Here is an 18,467-nt window from a genome sequence, read left to right as displayed (position 1 = left end):
TGAAGAGGAAATGCCCAACGAAATGGGTGTTCCAACAAGACAACGACCCTAAACACACCGGTAAACGGGCAACATCTCGGTTCCAGACCAACAAGATTGACGTTATGGAGCGGCCGGCCCAATCCCCGGGTCTTAATCCAATAGAAAACTTTTGGGGTGACATCAAAAATGTCGTATCTGAGGCAAAACCAAGAAATAGAGAAGAACTGTGGAATGTGGTCCAATCATCCTGGGATGGATACCTGTTCACAGGGGCAGAAGGTGGTGACTCCGAGCAGCACAGACGTCCAGCAGTTCTCAGAGACAGCGGTTATACAACTAAATATTAGTGAAGTGATTCAAAGGAAAGAAACATCTTCAAACATTTTTCAGTTTATATAGTGAATGTTTGAGTCTGTAAAGAAGAATACAAACACTGCTATTTTTTTGAACCGTCTATTATTCACTTTTCTTCAGTTTTTTTAGGAACAACACAAATTTGATATATTTTTCTTCATGGTTTGATTTGGAATAGAATGTGTAGTGTTCCCAATGCATCTGTGTGTGTATGGAAAAAAAACTATTAGAAGGATTTTGAGCTTTATTCACTTTTTTAAACACACTGCTATTATTTTGAACACAACTGTATGTCCTGAGTAAAGGGGCTGAAGACTTATGTCCTGAGTAAAGGGGCTGAAGACTTATGTCCTGAGTAAAGGGGCTGAAGACTTATGTCCTGAGTAAAGGGGCTGAAGACTTATGTCCGGAGTAAAGGGGCTGAAGACTTATGTCCTGAGTAAAGGGGCTGAAGACTTATGTCCTGAGTAAAGGGGCTGAAGACTTATGTCAATGTGAGATTTTAGTTTTTTCTTTTCAATAAATTAGCAAAGATTTCTAACATTCTGTTCTCACATGCTCATTATAGAGGATTGGGCGCAGAATGATGGGAAAAACTGTAATTTGTAAAAAATGATTATACTGTAAGGCCACAACATAAAATGTGACAAAACTGAAGGGGTCTGAAGACTTTCCGAATGCACTCCGTGTCAGGCTAATGTTCACAATATATGTGTGTGCATTTTGGGGACTCTCATTGGATGTGATTGCACCTAACATCATGACAAGGCCTGTATATCCTGTTGGGGCAAAACCTAATTGTCCCCTTACTTCATAAGGTGCCCATATACTTATTTAGGAACCCTCCTGTCCTAAAATACTCTGTGCTGCTGGCCCACACACTACCCCATACTATCCTGCACCTATTCCACTCCTCACATTATGGCCCTGTCCTCACTGACATAACCTCAGGTCTCAGTCCTCCATAAGATCGGCACACTCCTGTCCAGAAATTCTCTGTCCCATTTGCTGCTTCTACCCAGTCCCCTCCTCACATTATGCCGCTGCTACATACAGCCCTGTCCTCAGCATAGCCCCATGAGTGAACAGGTCACTGTCCGCCATATTGTCAGCACATTCCTGCATCCGCCATGACTCCCCTGATCGTGTATCAGCACCAGATGAAGGCGGTGTATGATAAGCTCTGGGGCAGACAGAAGTCTCCTTTTGATGTCACCTCGTCACTATCTCTGGATGTCTTTGATGGGGGGGATGATACTAGCCTCCAGGCCATGATGGTGTCCGTGCATTCCTGTCACCATCTGAAGACTCCTATAGATTTCTATAGGGGATTACACAGTAAAAAGCATCAGTCACAAAGCTGAAAGGGGTCTCCCCCCATCTCGGTGGCGTACTGTACAGGTATTTGACCGCTGCAGACCCGCGAGCGATAAAGCCCAGGGGGAATCAGAGCAGTGCTGCAGTTACCAGTTCTGACCACTACACTATGGGTGGAGCTGTCTAGTTCTGGCGCCAGCTGATCCGCGGGATGCGGACACCTGCCAGTCTCCTATTATTGATCGCTCGGGAGACACGTCACCACCGAAGCCAGTCATTGGCTGCAGCAATGCTCCGGTTCTCCCCTCGCCTAAAGCCATTGACTGCCTGCACCAGTTATTTATTGTCTATGATTGGAGGACGGTAAAATTTTGCCAATTAGACAGCTGTTGGCTGAACATGCATACTCATCTGCTTGGCAGAGAGTGCATGTATTCTGAACGGGCAGTTAGAGTGGTGGGGTGTCCATGACAGAGGGTGATGCTTCTTTTTACTTTCCTAACCCACTGTGAGCTGCTGGACATTGGAGGAAGAACTCTGTGCACCTGTGCCTTCATCTTACTCTGCCAATTACTGTGTACATACATTACTTATCCTGTACTGATCCTGAGTTACATCCTGTATTGTACTCCAGAGCTGCACTCACTATTCTGCTGGTGGAGTCACTGTGTACATACATTACATTACTTATCCTGTACCGATCCTGAGTTACATCCTGTATTATACTCCAGAGCTGCACTCACTATTCTGCTGGTGAAGTCACTGTGTACATACATTACTTCTCCTGTACTGATCCTGAGTTACATCCTGTATTTCTTTTATTAAAATTTTAAAACAAACAGATAAATAAATATATAAAACAGAGACCAAACCAACCATACAGGACATGATGCTCCTCAGCGCGGCGCAGACAGCACCGGTCCAGCCCACTCGCCACAGAACACCAGCTATGTACAATATTTACAATATCTATGTACATGTACTAACCTTCCTGATCCGGTTGCACCTACCTACACTTAACAAATACAGAAGTTAAACTTACAAAAAGCCCACCCACCACCACCCCAATGCAACACACAATTTTTTTTTTTTATATATTATATTTTTTTTTTTTTTTTTTTTTTTTTTTTTTTTTTGGTCCCTGAGCTGGTCCCGCATCCCATGCCCCCAGTACATGATAACAGACGTCCATGAACCAGCCCAGGATTTTCTTATATGTCCCAAAGTCCCCAATGTTCCATGGAACCCTCCCCCCATTTACCCACCACCCAACCTAACACTACACCCGACAACTCAACCTATACAAATATACAAATATATATATAGACATAAAGACATATAAACTACATTACATAGTACATTACATAGTAGACCTTACCCTCACCACCCACCGTGAGGCTTTTCAGCCACACACAACCCATTAAAGCCCAAGTTTGGCGCCTGCAAGCCCTATGTCCTCATACAGCCACCAAAACAAAACAAAAATCTACAGTGTCAGCTTCAGCCCACCACCGGGAGGGGAGACAACAGGCTAGGGTACCCTAAAGGCAAAACCCCTCCAGAGGAGAGAGGCTCTACCCGCCCCCAACCTCTCGTACTCCAGAGAGCGCACCTTCACCAGGTCTCCGAGAATGTTCCTAACCACCTCATCCTCGGGGAGGATTTTGCGTTGCGTCGAAACTAAACACCGTGCATGCCACGTGTAGTACCTGACCACTGAGCTGACTAGGAATAAAGTGCAAAGGTCCCTACCACCCAGGTGTCTGAATGCTCCATAGGCCCATTCCGCATAGGAGAGAGTGACCAGCCTAGGCCAGCCAATGGAGGTCCCCACCCTGGTGTAAACCTCTGTGTTAAAGGGACAATGAAGCAGGAAGTGGTCCATGCTTTCCAGCACACCACCGCACTCCTCACGGGGACACCCCCTGTCCTCAGAGCTCCTACACTTCAGATTGTCCCTCACACACAGTTTCCCATGGAAGCAGCGCCAAGTCAAGTCAAAGAACTTCAAGGGGATCCTATTGGAATTTAAAAGCCGTAACCCAACCCTCAGATCCCGACCTGGGCAGTCCCTGAGGGCCAGAGGTTTCTGGAAATGGGTCAACAGAACCCTCTGGTCAAGGAGTCTCCTTGACTGAGTCCTGATTTCCCACATCCCCAGACCCCACCGACGTAATACCTTCAGAACCAGGGCAGCATAAGCCGGGAGATGCCCATGTGGTGTGCGGAGATCCTTCACTTGCCCCCCTGTCTCCCATTCCTGGAAGAAAGGCCGAAACCATCCCCGACAGGAGGCTACCCACAGAGGAGCCCTCTCTTGCCAGAGGTTCGAGAGATTAATCTTAATAAAGGTGTTCACCAGGAACACCACAGGGTTGACCATACCCAACCCTCCTAGTCTCCTCGTACGGTAAGTAACCTCCCTCTTGACAAGGTTCAGTCTGTTTCCCCATAACATCTGGAAGAACAGACTGTAGACCCGAGTCCAGAAAGGTTCCGGCAAGACGCACACACTGCCCAGATATAACAGCAAAGGGATCAGGTAGGTTTTGATAATGTTCACCCTTTCCCTGAGGGTTAAAGACCAACCCTTCCACTGGTCCACCTTCTGAGCGGCAATCTTAAGCCTGCTATCCCAATTTTGATGGGGGTAATCCCCCTGGCCAAATTCAATGCCGAGGACTTTTGTAGATTCCTGGGGCTCTGGAAGGGTGTCCGGGAGATCAAAACCAGGATCTCCACCTCCCAGCCAGAGACTCTCACACTTATCTCGGTTGATCTTGGACCCAGATGACTCTGAGTAGCGCTCTACCTCAGACAGTACCCACTCTGCCTCCCCTCTCGAAGACACAAAGATAGTTACGTCATCAGCATACGCCACCACCCTCAGTGTAGTCTCCGGAGCCGCCCGGTCCATCCCGATGCCCGCCAACGGCCCACGATCAACCCCTCTAAGGAAGGGATCGATCGCGAACACGTACAAAAGCGGGCTCAGAGGACAACCCTGGCGAACCCCAGATCCCACCCCAAAAGGACGCCCAATCCAACCATTCACAAGCGGGAAACTCTCTGCCCCTGCATACAAGGTCTTAAGCCAATCAACAAACCCCCCGGGCAGGCCATATCTCAGAAGGACAGACCAGAGGTACTCGTGGTTAACACGATCAAATGCTTTTGCCTGATCCAAGGACAGCATGTACCCCTTCCAGTGACCTGCCCTGCCCTGCTCCACGGCCTCCCGGACACTGAGCACAGCACTAAAAGTACTGTGGCCGGGAACAGAGCAATGCTGGGCCCCAGAAAGGAGCTGGGGTGCAAACTTCACCAGCCGATTAAATAGCACCTTTGCCAAAATCTTTCTGTCCACACCGAGGAGCGCTATGGGACGCCAATTCTCAATGTGGAAAGGATCTTTACCCTTTGACAGGATGATCAGGGCCGACCTCCTCATTGACTTTGGTAGAGTACCCGAGGAGAGACACTCATTTAATACCTCAGTCAAGAGGGGAACTAAGGTGTCCTTAAAGGTCTTGTAAAACTCAGATGTTAAGCCATCCGGACCAGGTGATTTTTTGGGAGCAAGCCCCTCAATCACCAGACTGACTTCCTCTTCACTGATCATTTCCGTCAAACCGTCGAGAGAGGGGTCTACCCCTGGTTCAGGGACAGTTTCAGTCAGGAAAGCCGATATCTTATCACGATCAAGATCCCTCCTTGCCATGAGATGTGAGTAAAAGGATCTGACAACCTCCAGGATCCCTGATCTGGACCTTCTCAGAGAACCCGTACTATCAATCAGTCCTGACACAATCTTACTACTCACTGACATCCTGCAGTTTTTGTAAGGGTCGGGCGAGCGGTATTTCCCGTAATCCCTCTCAAAAACCAAAGATGCGTGCCTATCGTACTGACACCTCATAAGCAAAGACTTCACTCTGGAGATCTCCTCACGGCTACCCCCAGTCGAGACAAGACGTTCGAGTTTCCTCCTCAGGCCCTGATACAGGCGATACTTACTCAGACTCCTGAGGCTCGAGAGCTGGCGGAAGAATCTCCCCACCCTTTCCTTGAAGATCTCCCACCACTCAGACTTACTGCCGCAGAGATCCAGCAATGGTACCTGGCTCTGAACGAAATCCTCAAAGGACTGTCTTATCTCCGCTTCTTCCAAGAGAGACGAATTGAGCCTCCAGTAGCCCCTTCCCATTCGGGGGGTCTCTGCAACATTCAGAGAAAACAAAATCATACAGTGGTCGGAGAACTCCACCTCCACAGCGGACACGGCTGAAGAGACGGCTTCCTCCTTTAAATAAAACCTGTCTATTCTAGACCTACAACTAGCCCTATGATAGGTGAACCCCGGGTGGCCTGGGGTGTGCCGGATGTGGACATCCACCAGACGAGCCTCACTAGCTATTTTATTAAGCGCAACGCTGTCGTAAGTCAGCTTGTCCCTGGAACCTCCCCTATCCTGGGGCCTCGTGACAGTATTGAAGTCCCCTCCAAAGACCACCTGCCGACTTGTAAAAAGATAGGGCTTGATCCTCATGAAGAGACACTTACGGTCCCACTTGGACTGGGGACCATAGATGTTAATTAGACGAAGTTCTTGTCCCCTCATGAGGACATCCAGGATCAGGCACCTCCCCATTTCTAATTCAATAACCCGTCGGCATTCTACCGGTGCAGTAAAAAGGACTGCCACCCCGCTATACGGCTCGGCCGCAAGAGACCAGTAGGAGGATCCGCGTCGCCACTCCCTTTTAGCTTTAAATACAGATGCCAAATCTGGCAGCCTGGTCTCCTGCAAAAACAAAATGTCAGCTTCAACCCGGCTGAAAAAATCAAAGGCCGCAAATCTAGCCGTATCTGACTTAATGCTGGCGACATTAATGGACGCCAGCGTCAACGGAGTGAGTGCCGCCATCATGGGTGATTGAATTAGATGGCTTTCTTTTCCCACTGCCCCTGCCCCCACCAACTTTTTCATCAGATGATGGCTTACCCCTCTTCAAACAAACAGATGTGTCCATTTCACCTCTGCCCTTGTGCTCTGACTCCAAGCCAGCCCCCACCCCTGAGGACATGTTTTCCCCAGTAGAAGGAGGCTCGGCGTCCCCCGCAGGCCCAGGTGTCACCGCGACTCCCGAAACCTCCCCACCGGCTCCCTCCCCTGAGGAGGGGGAGGTGTCACCAATGGCTTGGAACCGGTTTGAGAGACTAATCAGAGGGGGGTTGGTTGTACCTTCCTTTGGCATCTGGCGGGTGGGAGAAGATCTTAAATCTCCCTTTTTCCCTGTACGTTTATTACCCTGCTTTTGCCATCCCCCACTTCCCCCGTCATGGGGGGATAATGAGGAGATGGCACCTTCCTCTTCCTGGATCCTCCTAATTTCCTCATCCAGCTCACTGTCCCTTTGGGCCTCAGCAGTAGCAGCAGTCTCAGGGGTGAGATCAGGGGTCATCCCAGCTTCCCCAGTTGCCTGAGGTTCCCGGGATTCACCCATCTCCCTCTCCCTTCGGCGATTTTCCTGACGCCTCAGTTGGGCAGGCGTCTTTTGCTTACTTTTCTTCCCTGGCCCCTCTGTTCCTTCACTTCTGCCAGCCCCTGCCCCAGTAGAATTGGCCTCACGGCTTCCTCCCGCCGGGGCATTGACCGCATTGGCAAAGGAATGAGGGCAGCGACTGAATGGGTGACCTAAGTCACCACACAGGTGACACCTAATCTCTGCACATGATGCAGCGAGGTGGCCAATCTCCCCACACAGCGCGCACTTCTGTACAGTGCAGTTAGCACTGAAGTGTGTGGGGCTGCCGCATCTGTGACAGAGCTTCAGCTGACCCTGGTAGAAAATCTGGATGCGATCCCTTCCAAGGAAGGTGGCAGATGGTATGTGAGTAACTGTGTTTCCTAAAAGCCTAAGTTTTACCATGAACGTCCAGGCCCCAGACCAGATGCCATGTTCATCCCTGTTCTTCTTGGGAACCTCCACCACCTCCCCATATCGGCCGAGCCACGTCATGATGTCAATACACGAGAGTGACTCGTTACGGGTTAGAACGGTCACCCTCTTCACATTGTTCTGACGAGACACTGCCTGGACGGCAAAATCTCGCCAGCTGGGCTCGTCCTTTGCCATCTCATAGTTCGACCAGAAGAGCTCAAGTCCCTCCGGCCGAACAAAGCTGACATCGAACTCAGGGGTCCCATAGGGATGTATCAAGGCGTAGATGTCTGTCGCCTTGAAGCCCATCTTTAGAAGGAGCTCAACAACTTCTGATCTTGAAGGACATGTATCACTGCCCCTCCACCTCAGACGGACCACATTCCTACGGAGAGCACCCTGCCCAGCTGTCGGGAGGGACCACGTGGTCTCCCCGCTCCTTTGCTCTCGGAAGGCTGAGAGGCCATGCCTATCTATCCAAAAGGATAGATCAACCTCCCTCCCCTCTACATTGATTGTGCTCTCCCCTCTCTTTAGAGCCTCCAGAAGACGCCGCTGCAAAACGCCGTCCCCAGAGCCAGAGGACAAGGAGGGTCCCCTACTCACCCCGGCTGTGACAGTAGCAAAACTGCGCACAGGGGCTGCCACAGCCGGGGGGGCAACCGGACCAGGTTCCACACCCTCCCCACTTACCAAAGACCCTCCACCACCCACTTCCATATCTTCCATCCCCAAACCAGCCTTACTTACAACAGATTCTGCGACCTCCCTTCCTTCCCTCCTAACACCATTCACTCCACCATCCAAACCCCCAGACATATTTTTATTAAAAATAATTTTCTGCCCCCCACCTGCTCCCTCACTCATACTGGCTGAACCGGTGTGTTTTGGTGTAATTATTGGTACCTCAGCATCACTGGGCCCTGGGGTCGGAGCTGCCCCCAAAAGATAGGCCACAGCCCCAACCCCACTTTTATCATTGCCCTCCGCTTCCTCAGTACTACCATTTACAACTTTTGGGCGCCGCTGATCCATTACCGGGCGCCGCTGATCCAAACGCTGCTGATCTGTTCTTTCATGGCGCCGCTCATCTGGACCAGCAGCGCCAATACAAAACAAAGGCTTTGGCCTCAGTTCTTGACCTTCATTGGGAGGCGTAACCGTCATAGCTCCGACAGCTCCTTCATGCCTCTGCTGGCCCGAGGGAACAGCGTCATCAGCGGTTGGAGCCATCGGAGCTCCTGCAGCCATCTGTGGCGTGGAGCCACCCCCTCCTTCCCATCAGGGAGCAAACTCCAGCGCCAGAGATTTTTCTCTCATCCTCCGCAGTAACCTTCCTGTCCGGCTTTTCAGCCGGTGTCGCACCAGCTCCATCCCCGTTACTGCAAACAGAGACGGAGCTCACCACCATATCGGATACCTCGCTCTCCCCTCTCTCCTGCACCGAGTCCACTGCAGGACACGGGCTGGGCTGAGAAGAGGGGCTAATACAGTGAGCCGGCCCTGCGGTCGACCCGGGGGTCCCAGGGAGGGGGGTGTATACATATCTTACCTGCTCCTGGAGCTTGGTCTTCTTAGCCTTTTTCTTTCCTTCCCCAGGCGTCTCCGGTGGCAACTCATCACCAAAGCATAAGTCCTGGAAACGCACTGGGGACTCCAGGAGCTGGATCTCCTCCACTAGGGCCCCTCCCGGGCCGCAGGTCTCATACTCATCCCCCGAGCCGCAGCTGGGTGACCTTGCTATTTGGCGTGCAGGGGGCCCACTGTACGGAATCTGCTCCTGCAGGCTGCCAGGTGGATCTTGCTGGTCATCATCATCATCCTCCTCCTGCACGACTGGTTCCTTCTCCACCTGGCTGTCAGGCTGCTGCCCCATCTGCCCCTTCTCCTCCGCCATCTTCCGAAAACGTTCCTCGTTTAGGAGTTTTTCCTTAAACGGGCCGCTTTTATCTCGGAGTACAGTCCGCCTTTGCTCAATCTCGCCAATGTCAGCTTGTAGCTGCTTTATTTGGCTCTCCAGCCCCTGCTTCTTCCTCTTTGGGGCCACTCCAACACAAGACCTCAAGCCGCGCAGCTCCTCCCGGAGCCTCCTCAGGGTCTTAGTCGCGTCTTCGTACTCACGGAGGTGGCTCATGACCCGGGATCCGTAGGTGGAAATGGACTCCCGGGCCCTCAGTACGCCCCAGCCTTCCTCCTCAAGATCTGCTTCACCTCCGTGAACACTCGGCTTTTGCTGGGCCCCGGAAGGGCCACTCTCACCCATGCTGGCATTCGGGTCCTCCTTAGCGGATCCAGCCTTGCGGCTCTTCCTACTACCCTCAGACTCAGGGGAGACAGAAGCCACATTACTGCGACTCCTGCCAGATCTTCTTACCCCTGAGTCCTCCATGCAGGCCAAACGCTGGCTTCTCCTGTCCCCTGAAGGCCTGCCGCTGGGAACAGGAGCCTGGGGCTTGCTTCCCTCGCTCATGCCTGAGAACCCACTCTCCCCCTGGGGAGGAGAGAGCCGGCCTCAGGTGGATAGATTTTCCTCCAAACGCTCAGGAGCAGCAGCAGCAGCAGCAGCTACACACAGCCACAGGCGACCACACCCACAGGTAATCGCAGCTCAGGAACAGCTGGTCCAGAGCTGCACTCACTATTCTGCTGGTGCAGTCACTGTGTACATACATTACATTACTTATCCTGCACTGATCCTGAGTTACATCCTGTATTATACTCCAGAGCTGCACTCACTATTCTGCTGGTGCAGTCACTGTGTACATACATTACTTATCCTGTACTGATCCTGAGTTACATCCTGTATTATACTCCACAGCTGCACTCACTATTCTGCTGATGGAGTCACTGTGTACATACATTACATTGCTTATCCTGTACTGATCCTGAGTTACATCCTGTATTATACTCCAGAGCTGCACTCACTATTCTGCTAGTGCAATCACTGTGTACATATATACATCACTGATCCTGAGTTACATCCTGTATTATACTCCAGAGCTGCACTCACTATTCTGCTGGTGCAGTCACTGTGTACATACATTACATTACTGATCCTGAGGTACATCCTGTATTATACTCCAGAGATGCACTCACTATTCTGCTAGTGCAATCACTGTGTACATACATTACATCACTGATCCTGAGTTACATCTTGTATTATACTCCAGAGCTGCACTCACTATTCTGCTGGTGGAGTCACTGTGTACATACATTACATTAGTTATCCTGTACTGATCATGAGTTACATCCTGTATTATACTCCAGAGCTGCACTCACTATTCTGCTGGTGCAGTCACTGTGTACATACATTACATTAGTTATCCTGTACTGATCCGGAGTTACATCCTGTATTATACTCCAGAGCTGCACTCACTATTCTGCTGGTGGAGTCACTGTGTACATACATTACATTACTTATCCTGTACTGATCCTGAGTTACCTCCTGTATTATACTCCAGAGCTGCACTCACTATTCTGCTGGTGCAGTCACTGTGTACATACATTACATTACTTATCCTGTACTGATCCTGAGTTACCTCCTGTATTATACTCCAGAGCTGCACTCCCTATTATGCTGGTGCAGTCACGGTGTACATACATTACATTAGTTATCCTGTACTGATCCTGAGTTACATCCTGTATTATACCCCAGAGCTGCACTCACTATTATGCTGGTGCAGTCACGGTGTACATACATTACATTAGTTATCCTGTACTGATCCTGAGTTACATCCTGCATTATACTCCAGAGCTGCACTCACTATTCTGCTGGTGGCTGCATCACAGGAGTTCAACTGAATTAATCTGTAAGAAGCGTGTCTGCCAACAAGCTTGTCGACTGTGTCCAATGACAGCTAGCAGAATTATGAGTGAAGCTCTGGAGTAATAAAATAATATTATATGAAGCAAAATAAAATATAATGATAATAATAATAATTGTGTCCCCAGAGAAATGAAAACATGAACCTAACTTTATTTAATGCAATATATATGAGGATAGAGGCTTCCTTATACCCCTGAGCTTCAGAGGGCTCTCTAGGAACCATTCTACACAGGAAGAAGTATGTCAGTTACATTGACATAGTCTTTAACCTTTCCACAGTGGAAAAAAAATTGGAAATTAAGAACAAGACGCTTGTATTGCATAGATTATCCAGCATAGGTCAGTGGTATTGATACTTCCATTCACTGCCAAAAACTGCAGCGTACGTTTGCATCATGGTCACCGAACACGTTGCAGTAGTTTGTAGTCTTTTTGATTGTTATGTGTCTTGCAAAATGTTTTTTTCATAATCCATAGGAGGTAACCACTCAAATATTGTCCTCTTCTTCTCAATATAGAAGCACAATGGTGAGGACAGAGAACTGAATTGGAACCACCTTATGGTTCTTCTAGCAGAGACCACCTTGGATGTCCAACACGACGTGATGGATTTCTAGGACTCAGTGTCATAGAGTGAGGTTTATCTGGTGACCTCATGGAGCATATAACATATGAGAGAGACGTCCACCTGAGTAGACCCACGTGAGGCTACATCATCCCATTAAGTTTGGTCCATTCGTAGATGTCCTGCTCGCAAACAATGTCTGAGTTGATGAGCAGGTAGCGGTCACCAACGCAGAAGTGCTTCTGACAAGCCGCGCACTTGAAGCACTCCAGGTGGTAGACTTTGTCCTTCACCCGCATGGTCATTTCATAAGCCCGGATCCTCTTGTCACATGATGCACATAGACCGTCCTGACCGAAAAGCCTTTGGAAGAGAATCACAAAAAGGCATTGTTAGGTGGTACACCTGAAATGATAGGAGTCATAGTAATTGCTGGGGTAAGTTGCTGCCAGCCATATATTTCCCCTGCAGGCCACCATTCAAATGAAAGGCCTTTTATTTAATTCATGGACGGAATGGGTCAATCAGAGAGGAGGTAGCTTAGACTTACTGGAGCTCCTCTCTGGCCCACAGAGCTGGCTCACGAGCAGGGGACTCTTCTCTATGATGTCCATATGCCTTAATAGAGTATATAGACTGGGGTTTTCCTAGCGAATTAGTACATTTATAATACATAATGACGGACTGTGCAATCAAGGATGATGGACTACGCAGTGTAGGATGATGCACTGTACAATATAGAACAATGAATTGTACAATGTAGGATAATGGACCATGAGATGTAAATTGATGGACTATGTAATGTAGAACGATGGACTGTACAAGGTTAAATGATGGACTATGCAAAGTAGGATGCACTGTACAGTGTAAGATGATGGACTGTACAAAGTAGAACAATGGACTGTACGGGGTAGCATAATGGGCTGTGCAATGTAGGATGATGGACTGTGCAGTGTAGGATAATAGACAATAGAATGATGGACTGTACAGTGTGGGATGTTGAACTGTACAGCATAGGATGGTAGACGATAAAATGTAGAGTAAAGGACTGTACAGTGTAGGATGATGGACTGTGCAGTGTAGGTTGATAGACAGTAGGATAATGGACTGTACAAAGTAGAATGATAGTACATTCCATCATCCTACATTGTACTATGTAGAAGGGTGGACTGTACTATGTAGTATGACGGACTGTACTATGTAAGATGACGGACTGTACTATGTAGAAGAGTGGACTGTACTATCTAGGATAATGGACTGTACAATGTAGGATGACGGACTGTACAATGTAGAGGGGTGGACTGTACTATCTAGGATAATAGACTGTACAATGTAGGGTGACGGACTGTACAATGTAGGATGACGGACTGTACTATGTAGGGTGATGGACTGTACTATGTAGGATGAAGGACTGTACAATGTAGGGTGACGGACTGTACAATGTAGGATGACGGACTGTACAATGTAGGATGATGGACTGTACAATGTAGGATGACGGACTGTACAATGTAGGATGACGGACTGTACAATGTAGGAAAATGGACTGTACAATGTAGGGTGACGGACTGTACAATGTAGGATGACGGACTGTACAATGTAGGATGACAGACTGTACTATGTAGGGTGATGGACTGTACAATGTAGGATGACGGACTGTACAATGTAGGGTGATGGACTGTACAATGTAGGATGACGGACTGTACAATGTAGGATGATGGACTGTACAATGTAGGATGACGGACTGTACTATGTAGGGTGATGGACTGTACTATGTAGGATGAAGGACTGTACAATGTAATGTGATGGACTGTACAATGTAGGATGATGGACTGTACAATGTAGGATGATGGACTGTACAATGTAGGATGACGGACTGTACTATGTAGGATGACGGACTGTACTATGTAGGGTGATGGACTGTACAATGTAAAATGAAGGACTGTACAATGTAGGATGACGGACTGTACTATGTAGGATGATGGACTGTACAATGTAAAATGAAGGACTGTACAATGTAGGATGACAGACTGTACAATGTAGGATGATGGACTGTACAATGTAGGATGATGGACTGTACTATGTAGGATGACGGACTGTACTATGTAGGATGACGGACTGTACTATGTAGGGTGATGGACTGTACAATGTAGGATGACGGACTGTACAATGTAAATTGAAGGACTGTACATTGTAGGATGACGGACTGTACAATGTAGGATGATGGACTGTACAATGTATAATGAAGGACTGTACAATGTAGGATGAAGGACTGTACAATGTAAGATGATTGACTTTATTTTGTAGGATAATGAACACTGTATTAGGATGGACATTGGACTGTACAACATTCTATAATGATGGACTATTGAATATAAAATGTCGTCCTGTACCTTAGGTAATCTCTCCGGCACAGCTTGCGTCCTAATTTGTAGTAAAGTCTCCTCCCGACTTCTCCTAACCGGCACCCACACAGGTCACAGCTCAGACAGTCCTCGTGCCAGTACAGGTCGATGGCCTTTAGGAAGTAGCGATCCCCGATATTTTGCTGGCAGCCCCCACATGTCAAAAGTGAGGGTGGGATCTGCAGGACTTCATCCACTGGTTCACTGTAGGGAACAGATGTTCATATTGGTCACTGTGTAGTTATATTGTATAGTTGTCCTCCCTCGTCCTTCACATGATACCCATTATGTCATGGTGAGACCTCCATAGGGAGCCCTATATGTATCCAGTCTATGGAGCAGCATGATGGCCATTTGCACGTTCCCCCCTCCCCCCGCGCCCCTGTGAATCGGGTTTGGGGTAGCAGTCATGCAGGACCAGACTGTCATGTAGGCCCTTTGGGTGACGGTCACATTGTGCTGCCAGTTGTCTATCCCATCCTCTGATACCCACAGTGGCACTATACGGCAAAGCTATTTTCGAACTTAAAGGGCTAGTATGAGTCCCAAGCATGTAAGAAAGAGATCAGCAAGCGACATACAAGCATGTGGCATGCCGGAGTAACGCATGGCCTGATATCCTGATCCCAACACACAATAGAGCCATATAATCACATTGGCTAGGCTCCTGTTGACCAGACATTAGTTGCCTATCCCCCACTGACTATGCTAAAGAACCGTGAGAAGACCTATGGTACTTACAAAATGCAACTATCATTCAGATGTGGACCATCACAAGTAACTGTGTCTCAGGTTGGCCCCCAAGTGCTAATCTCAAGGACATCAATACTGGGGGAGCAGATGGTTTTACATGTACCCATGGAAGTGCCATACATTGGTTGTCCAAGGAAGGACAATCATTTTTTATTAGAAAGGTCCCCCAATGATCACAGAATGTCCTGCTGCTGGGCCCCCAGCAATCAGTTGTAAGGCGTTCAATTTCCTGCAGCACCCCCACAGGAGAAGTAAGGCATTACATGGTGTCCATTAAAATAAATGGGCTTCCTGTGTAATGCAGGACAGGCCAGGTCCTTCAGAGCGAGAGACACTCTTTGTAACTGCTCTGTTCTCTAGCTAAAGATGAGGGTCATGAAAGTAGGACCCCCTCTATTAACTCACAATTCCCTAATAGGTTTTGGAATAGGTTTTCTGATCCACCCCAACAATGGTGCAGTGGAGCACTCGCCGTTAGACCGGCAACCCCAGCCAGTCCTCGAAACTAAACCCTAGACTAACATGCAGCCTAAAGACCATCTAAGCTCCTTCTGATCCAGACAACCCTTTGCATTGAAATTATCACTTGTCCATGCAAAAATAGAAGTGTCTACCTTGAGTCACAGTCCCCAAGATTAGGACTTGGAGTATATTAGACTTAGACATTACCTATGGACTGTATGTATCCCCCTGGAGGACCCTTCATTTTTAGGTCTCAGGATTTAAAGGGGTTGTCCACTTTTTGCTATTGATGATGTATACTCAGGATAGGTCGCCAATATGAGATCGGCGGGGGTCTGACCCCTGGCACCCCCGCCGATCAGCTGTGAAGAGAAGGCAGCACTCATACGAGCGCTGCCTTCTCTGCTCTGTTTACCTGCTCGCCACAGCAATTGCAGGTGTACAAGTATGGTGGCCGCTTTGTAGTATTCACTTGAACAGACAGAGCCATCCCATAGAAGTGAATGGGGACACCATACTTGTAATTACACCTGTTCACCACTGGAATTGCTGCGGCAAGCAAGTAAACAGAGCAGAGAAGGCAGCGCTTGTATGAGCGCTGTGCTCTCTTGAAACAGCTGATTGGAGTCGGACCCCGCCGATCTGATATTGATGACCTATCATCAATAATAAAAAGCGGACAACCCCTTTAAGAGCATGGGGGGGGGGGGAGCAATTTTAGGATGTGTAATGCCAGAAAATCTACTAGTGGTAATGTGACCCATGATAAATGCACAGATATAAATCTGCATAGACACCAGTGGGAAAAGCGTTTCTCTGCAGACATTTCTCAAGGTGCTCAGCTTGTTAATGACTGTGGATGATGGGAGTAGAAACCTAAGGAGAGTACTACACACTCATTGTATGCTTACTGCAGGGCTGGGCAGATCCCAGGAGACGGGCGGGAACAAGACACAAAAACTCTCAGTCTACATTACGACATGTGTAAAGGTGTATTACATTTCAGGATGTGCAGATCTGGTTCTGACTGCATGCATCCTCTTGTCCTGCCTCAGTTATTCACACAGGAAATAAAAGCCATGGAAGCAACTGTGTCATAAATATAAAGTCCTGTTCTCTTCTATAAGTTGTAGATTCAACCACTGCCAATATACAGATGAAACTCGAAAAATTTGAATATTGTGCAAAAGTCCATTTATTTCAGTAATGCAGCTTAAAATTAGAATTTTGTGAAAAGGTTCAATATTCGAGGCTCAAAGTGTCAGACTCTAGTCAGCTAATTAATCCATATCCCCTGAGCAAAGGGGACCTGAGATTGTGACTTTGGGGTTTCATAAGCTGTAAGCCATAATCATCCAAATTATAACAAATAAAGGCTTGAAATATCTCACGTTGCCTGTAATGAGTCTCATATGTTAGTTTCACCTTTTAAGTTGCATTACTAAAATAAATGAACTTTCCACAATATTCAAATTTTCACCTATATGTCATAATAAAGGATGATAGCATCTATCTATCTATCTATCTATCTATCTATCTATCTATCTATCTATCTATCTCTTATCTATCTATCTATCTATCTATCTTTTCAATGGGCTTATTCCACACTCACCAATCAGTACTATTCCGCCTGATACTTTCTACAGCAACTTTTCGAAACAATGCAGGGTAATTGTATACACGCGCAGCAGAGCCGAGTTTGTTGTTTAACGCACTTTGTGTTAACCTTGTTTACCTGCCATTTTACATAAAGCTGCAGAAGCAGATCATGAAATGACGCAAAGATTGTGCCAAATGTTGAATATCTAAAAGCCCCATCTGTATGACCGTGTGCACACCCGTCAGGAAGCTGCGATACCATGTGGAAATACACCCCACTGACCGGGTGACCAGGGGATGGGTGCTGCTGGCACAGAATACATCTTACGTTGGATATTAAGGGGTGCAACAGTTGTGCCAGTTTTTTTGGTGAGCAGTCCCTCACCTGTGCGACCCCACGCTCATGCTGCCCAGTTATCCCCAGTTAATGTTCTGCAGCCCTAGTGCAAACCACTGCCCACCATCTTTCATTGTAGCAGCCATCTCCCTACACCCAAAGCTGTCACCTGTCCCAACTCTGCCCCCCCCCCCCCTTGTTGGACTACGCCTCCCCGCTGCCCCCGCCATGCGCCAGGCACCCCCCCGTGTATGCTTACTCTGCAGGGTCCAGGGTCTTCCTTTCTATGGCTGATGACATTTGCCTTCTCCTGTGTATTGTCCGCACAATGATCCGTCGTCTTCTTTGCAGCGAGCCACAATCAGCGATTCCACCGTCACAAGTCCGTGCACCAGAGACCCCCAATGACGGAGCTGTCCCCCCAACTCCCAGTGTCACTCAGTGCACATACCCGCTGCCCCTTCTCCATCACTGAGCAGCCACATCTGTATCCCCAGCAGCTGAATGAGTCCTGTTGCAAGAAGGGAAGGTCTGAGAGGGACGCCTGTGTCACTGTCACTTATATAGCGGATTGGTGTCCCCTTTGCAGCATTGCTGCCTTTAGCTCAGCCCCTTTGCTTTCATTTCCTCTTTCCTGATCACCATTCAAATACAATAGAAGGAAATGGCATTTAAAGGCACAGCTGCTCGCTTCTCTCCCTGTGTCTCCCTAACCAGCCCTCCAGGGCGCAGGCTTTACAGTGCTGTTATATGGCAGCTGTCCTATTCATTAACCCCCTGCGGGAGAGCAGTTTTGCATTGCACATAGCAGCACTGTGGATGGCTGGAGGTTAATTCTTCGTTGCTGGTAAATGGATTTATGGCAGTGTTTTAATTACACAACAAGTACGGTGATTCTATATATTACACCTAATTAAATTGCATG

At 48.2% G+C, this 18,467-nt stretch overlaps 1 protein-coding gene across 1 annotated transcript; it reads right to left on the bottom strand.

Moving 5' to 3' along the window:
- Nucleotides 1-11,550: 11,550 nt before the first annotated feature.
- LMO2 (LIM domain only 2) lies at nucleotides 11,551-18,106 on the bottom strand. The gene is made up of 3 exons (XM_044269889.1): nucleotides 17,802-18,106; nucleotides 14,380-14,595; nucleotides 11,551-12,352 (listed from the first exon to the last, which is right to left on the bottom strand). Exons 1-3 carry the CDS (start codon nucleotides 17,840-17,842, stop codon nucleotides 12,133-12,135), a joined length of 477 nt encoding a protein of 158 aa, XP_044125824.1. The 5' UTR covers nucleotides 17,843-18,106; the 3' UTR covers nucleotides 11,551-12,132.
- Nucleotides 18,107-18,467: the final 361 nt, after the last annotated feature.

This window comes from Bufo gargarizans, chromosome 10, assembly GCF_014858855.1.
Source record: "Bufo gargarizans isolate SCDJY-AF-19 chromosome 10, ASM1485885v1, whole genome shotgun sequence".
In the NCBI taxonomy this organism is placed as follows: domain Eukaryota; kingdom Metazoa; phylum Chordata; class Amphibia; order Anura; family Bufonidae; genus Bufo; species Bufo gargarizans.
The sequence above is the reverse complement of the archived record's forward strand: the minus strand, read 5'-3'. Positions and strand labels throughout refer to the sequence as shown.

Coding starts and splice junctions, on each gene's coding strand:
- LMO2 (XM_044269889.1), bottom strand. CDS start 17,842: ATGTCATCAGCCATAGAAAGGAAGACCCTGGACCCTGCAGA. Junction 14,596..17,801: donor AAGACCCTGGACCCTGCAGA/GTAAGCATACAC, acceptor TGTTCCCTACAG/TGAACCAGTGGATGAAGTCC. Junction 12,353..14,379: donor TGCCGGAGAGATTACCTAAG/GTACAGGACGAC, acceptor TCTCTTCCAAAG/GCTTTTCGGTCAGGACGGTC.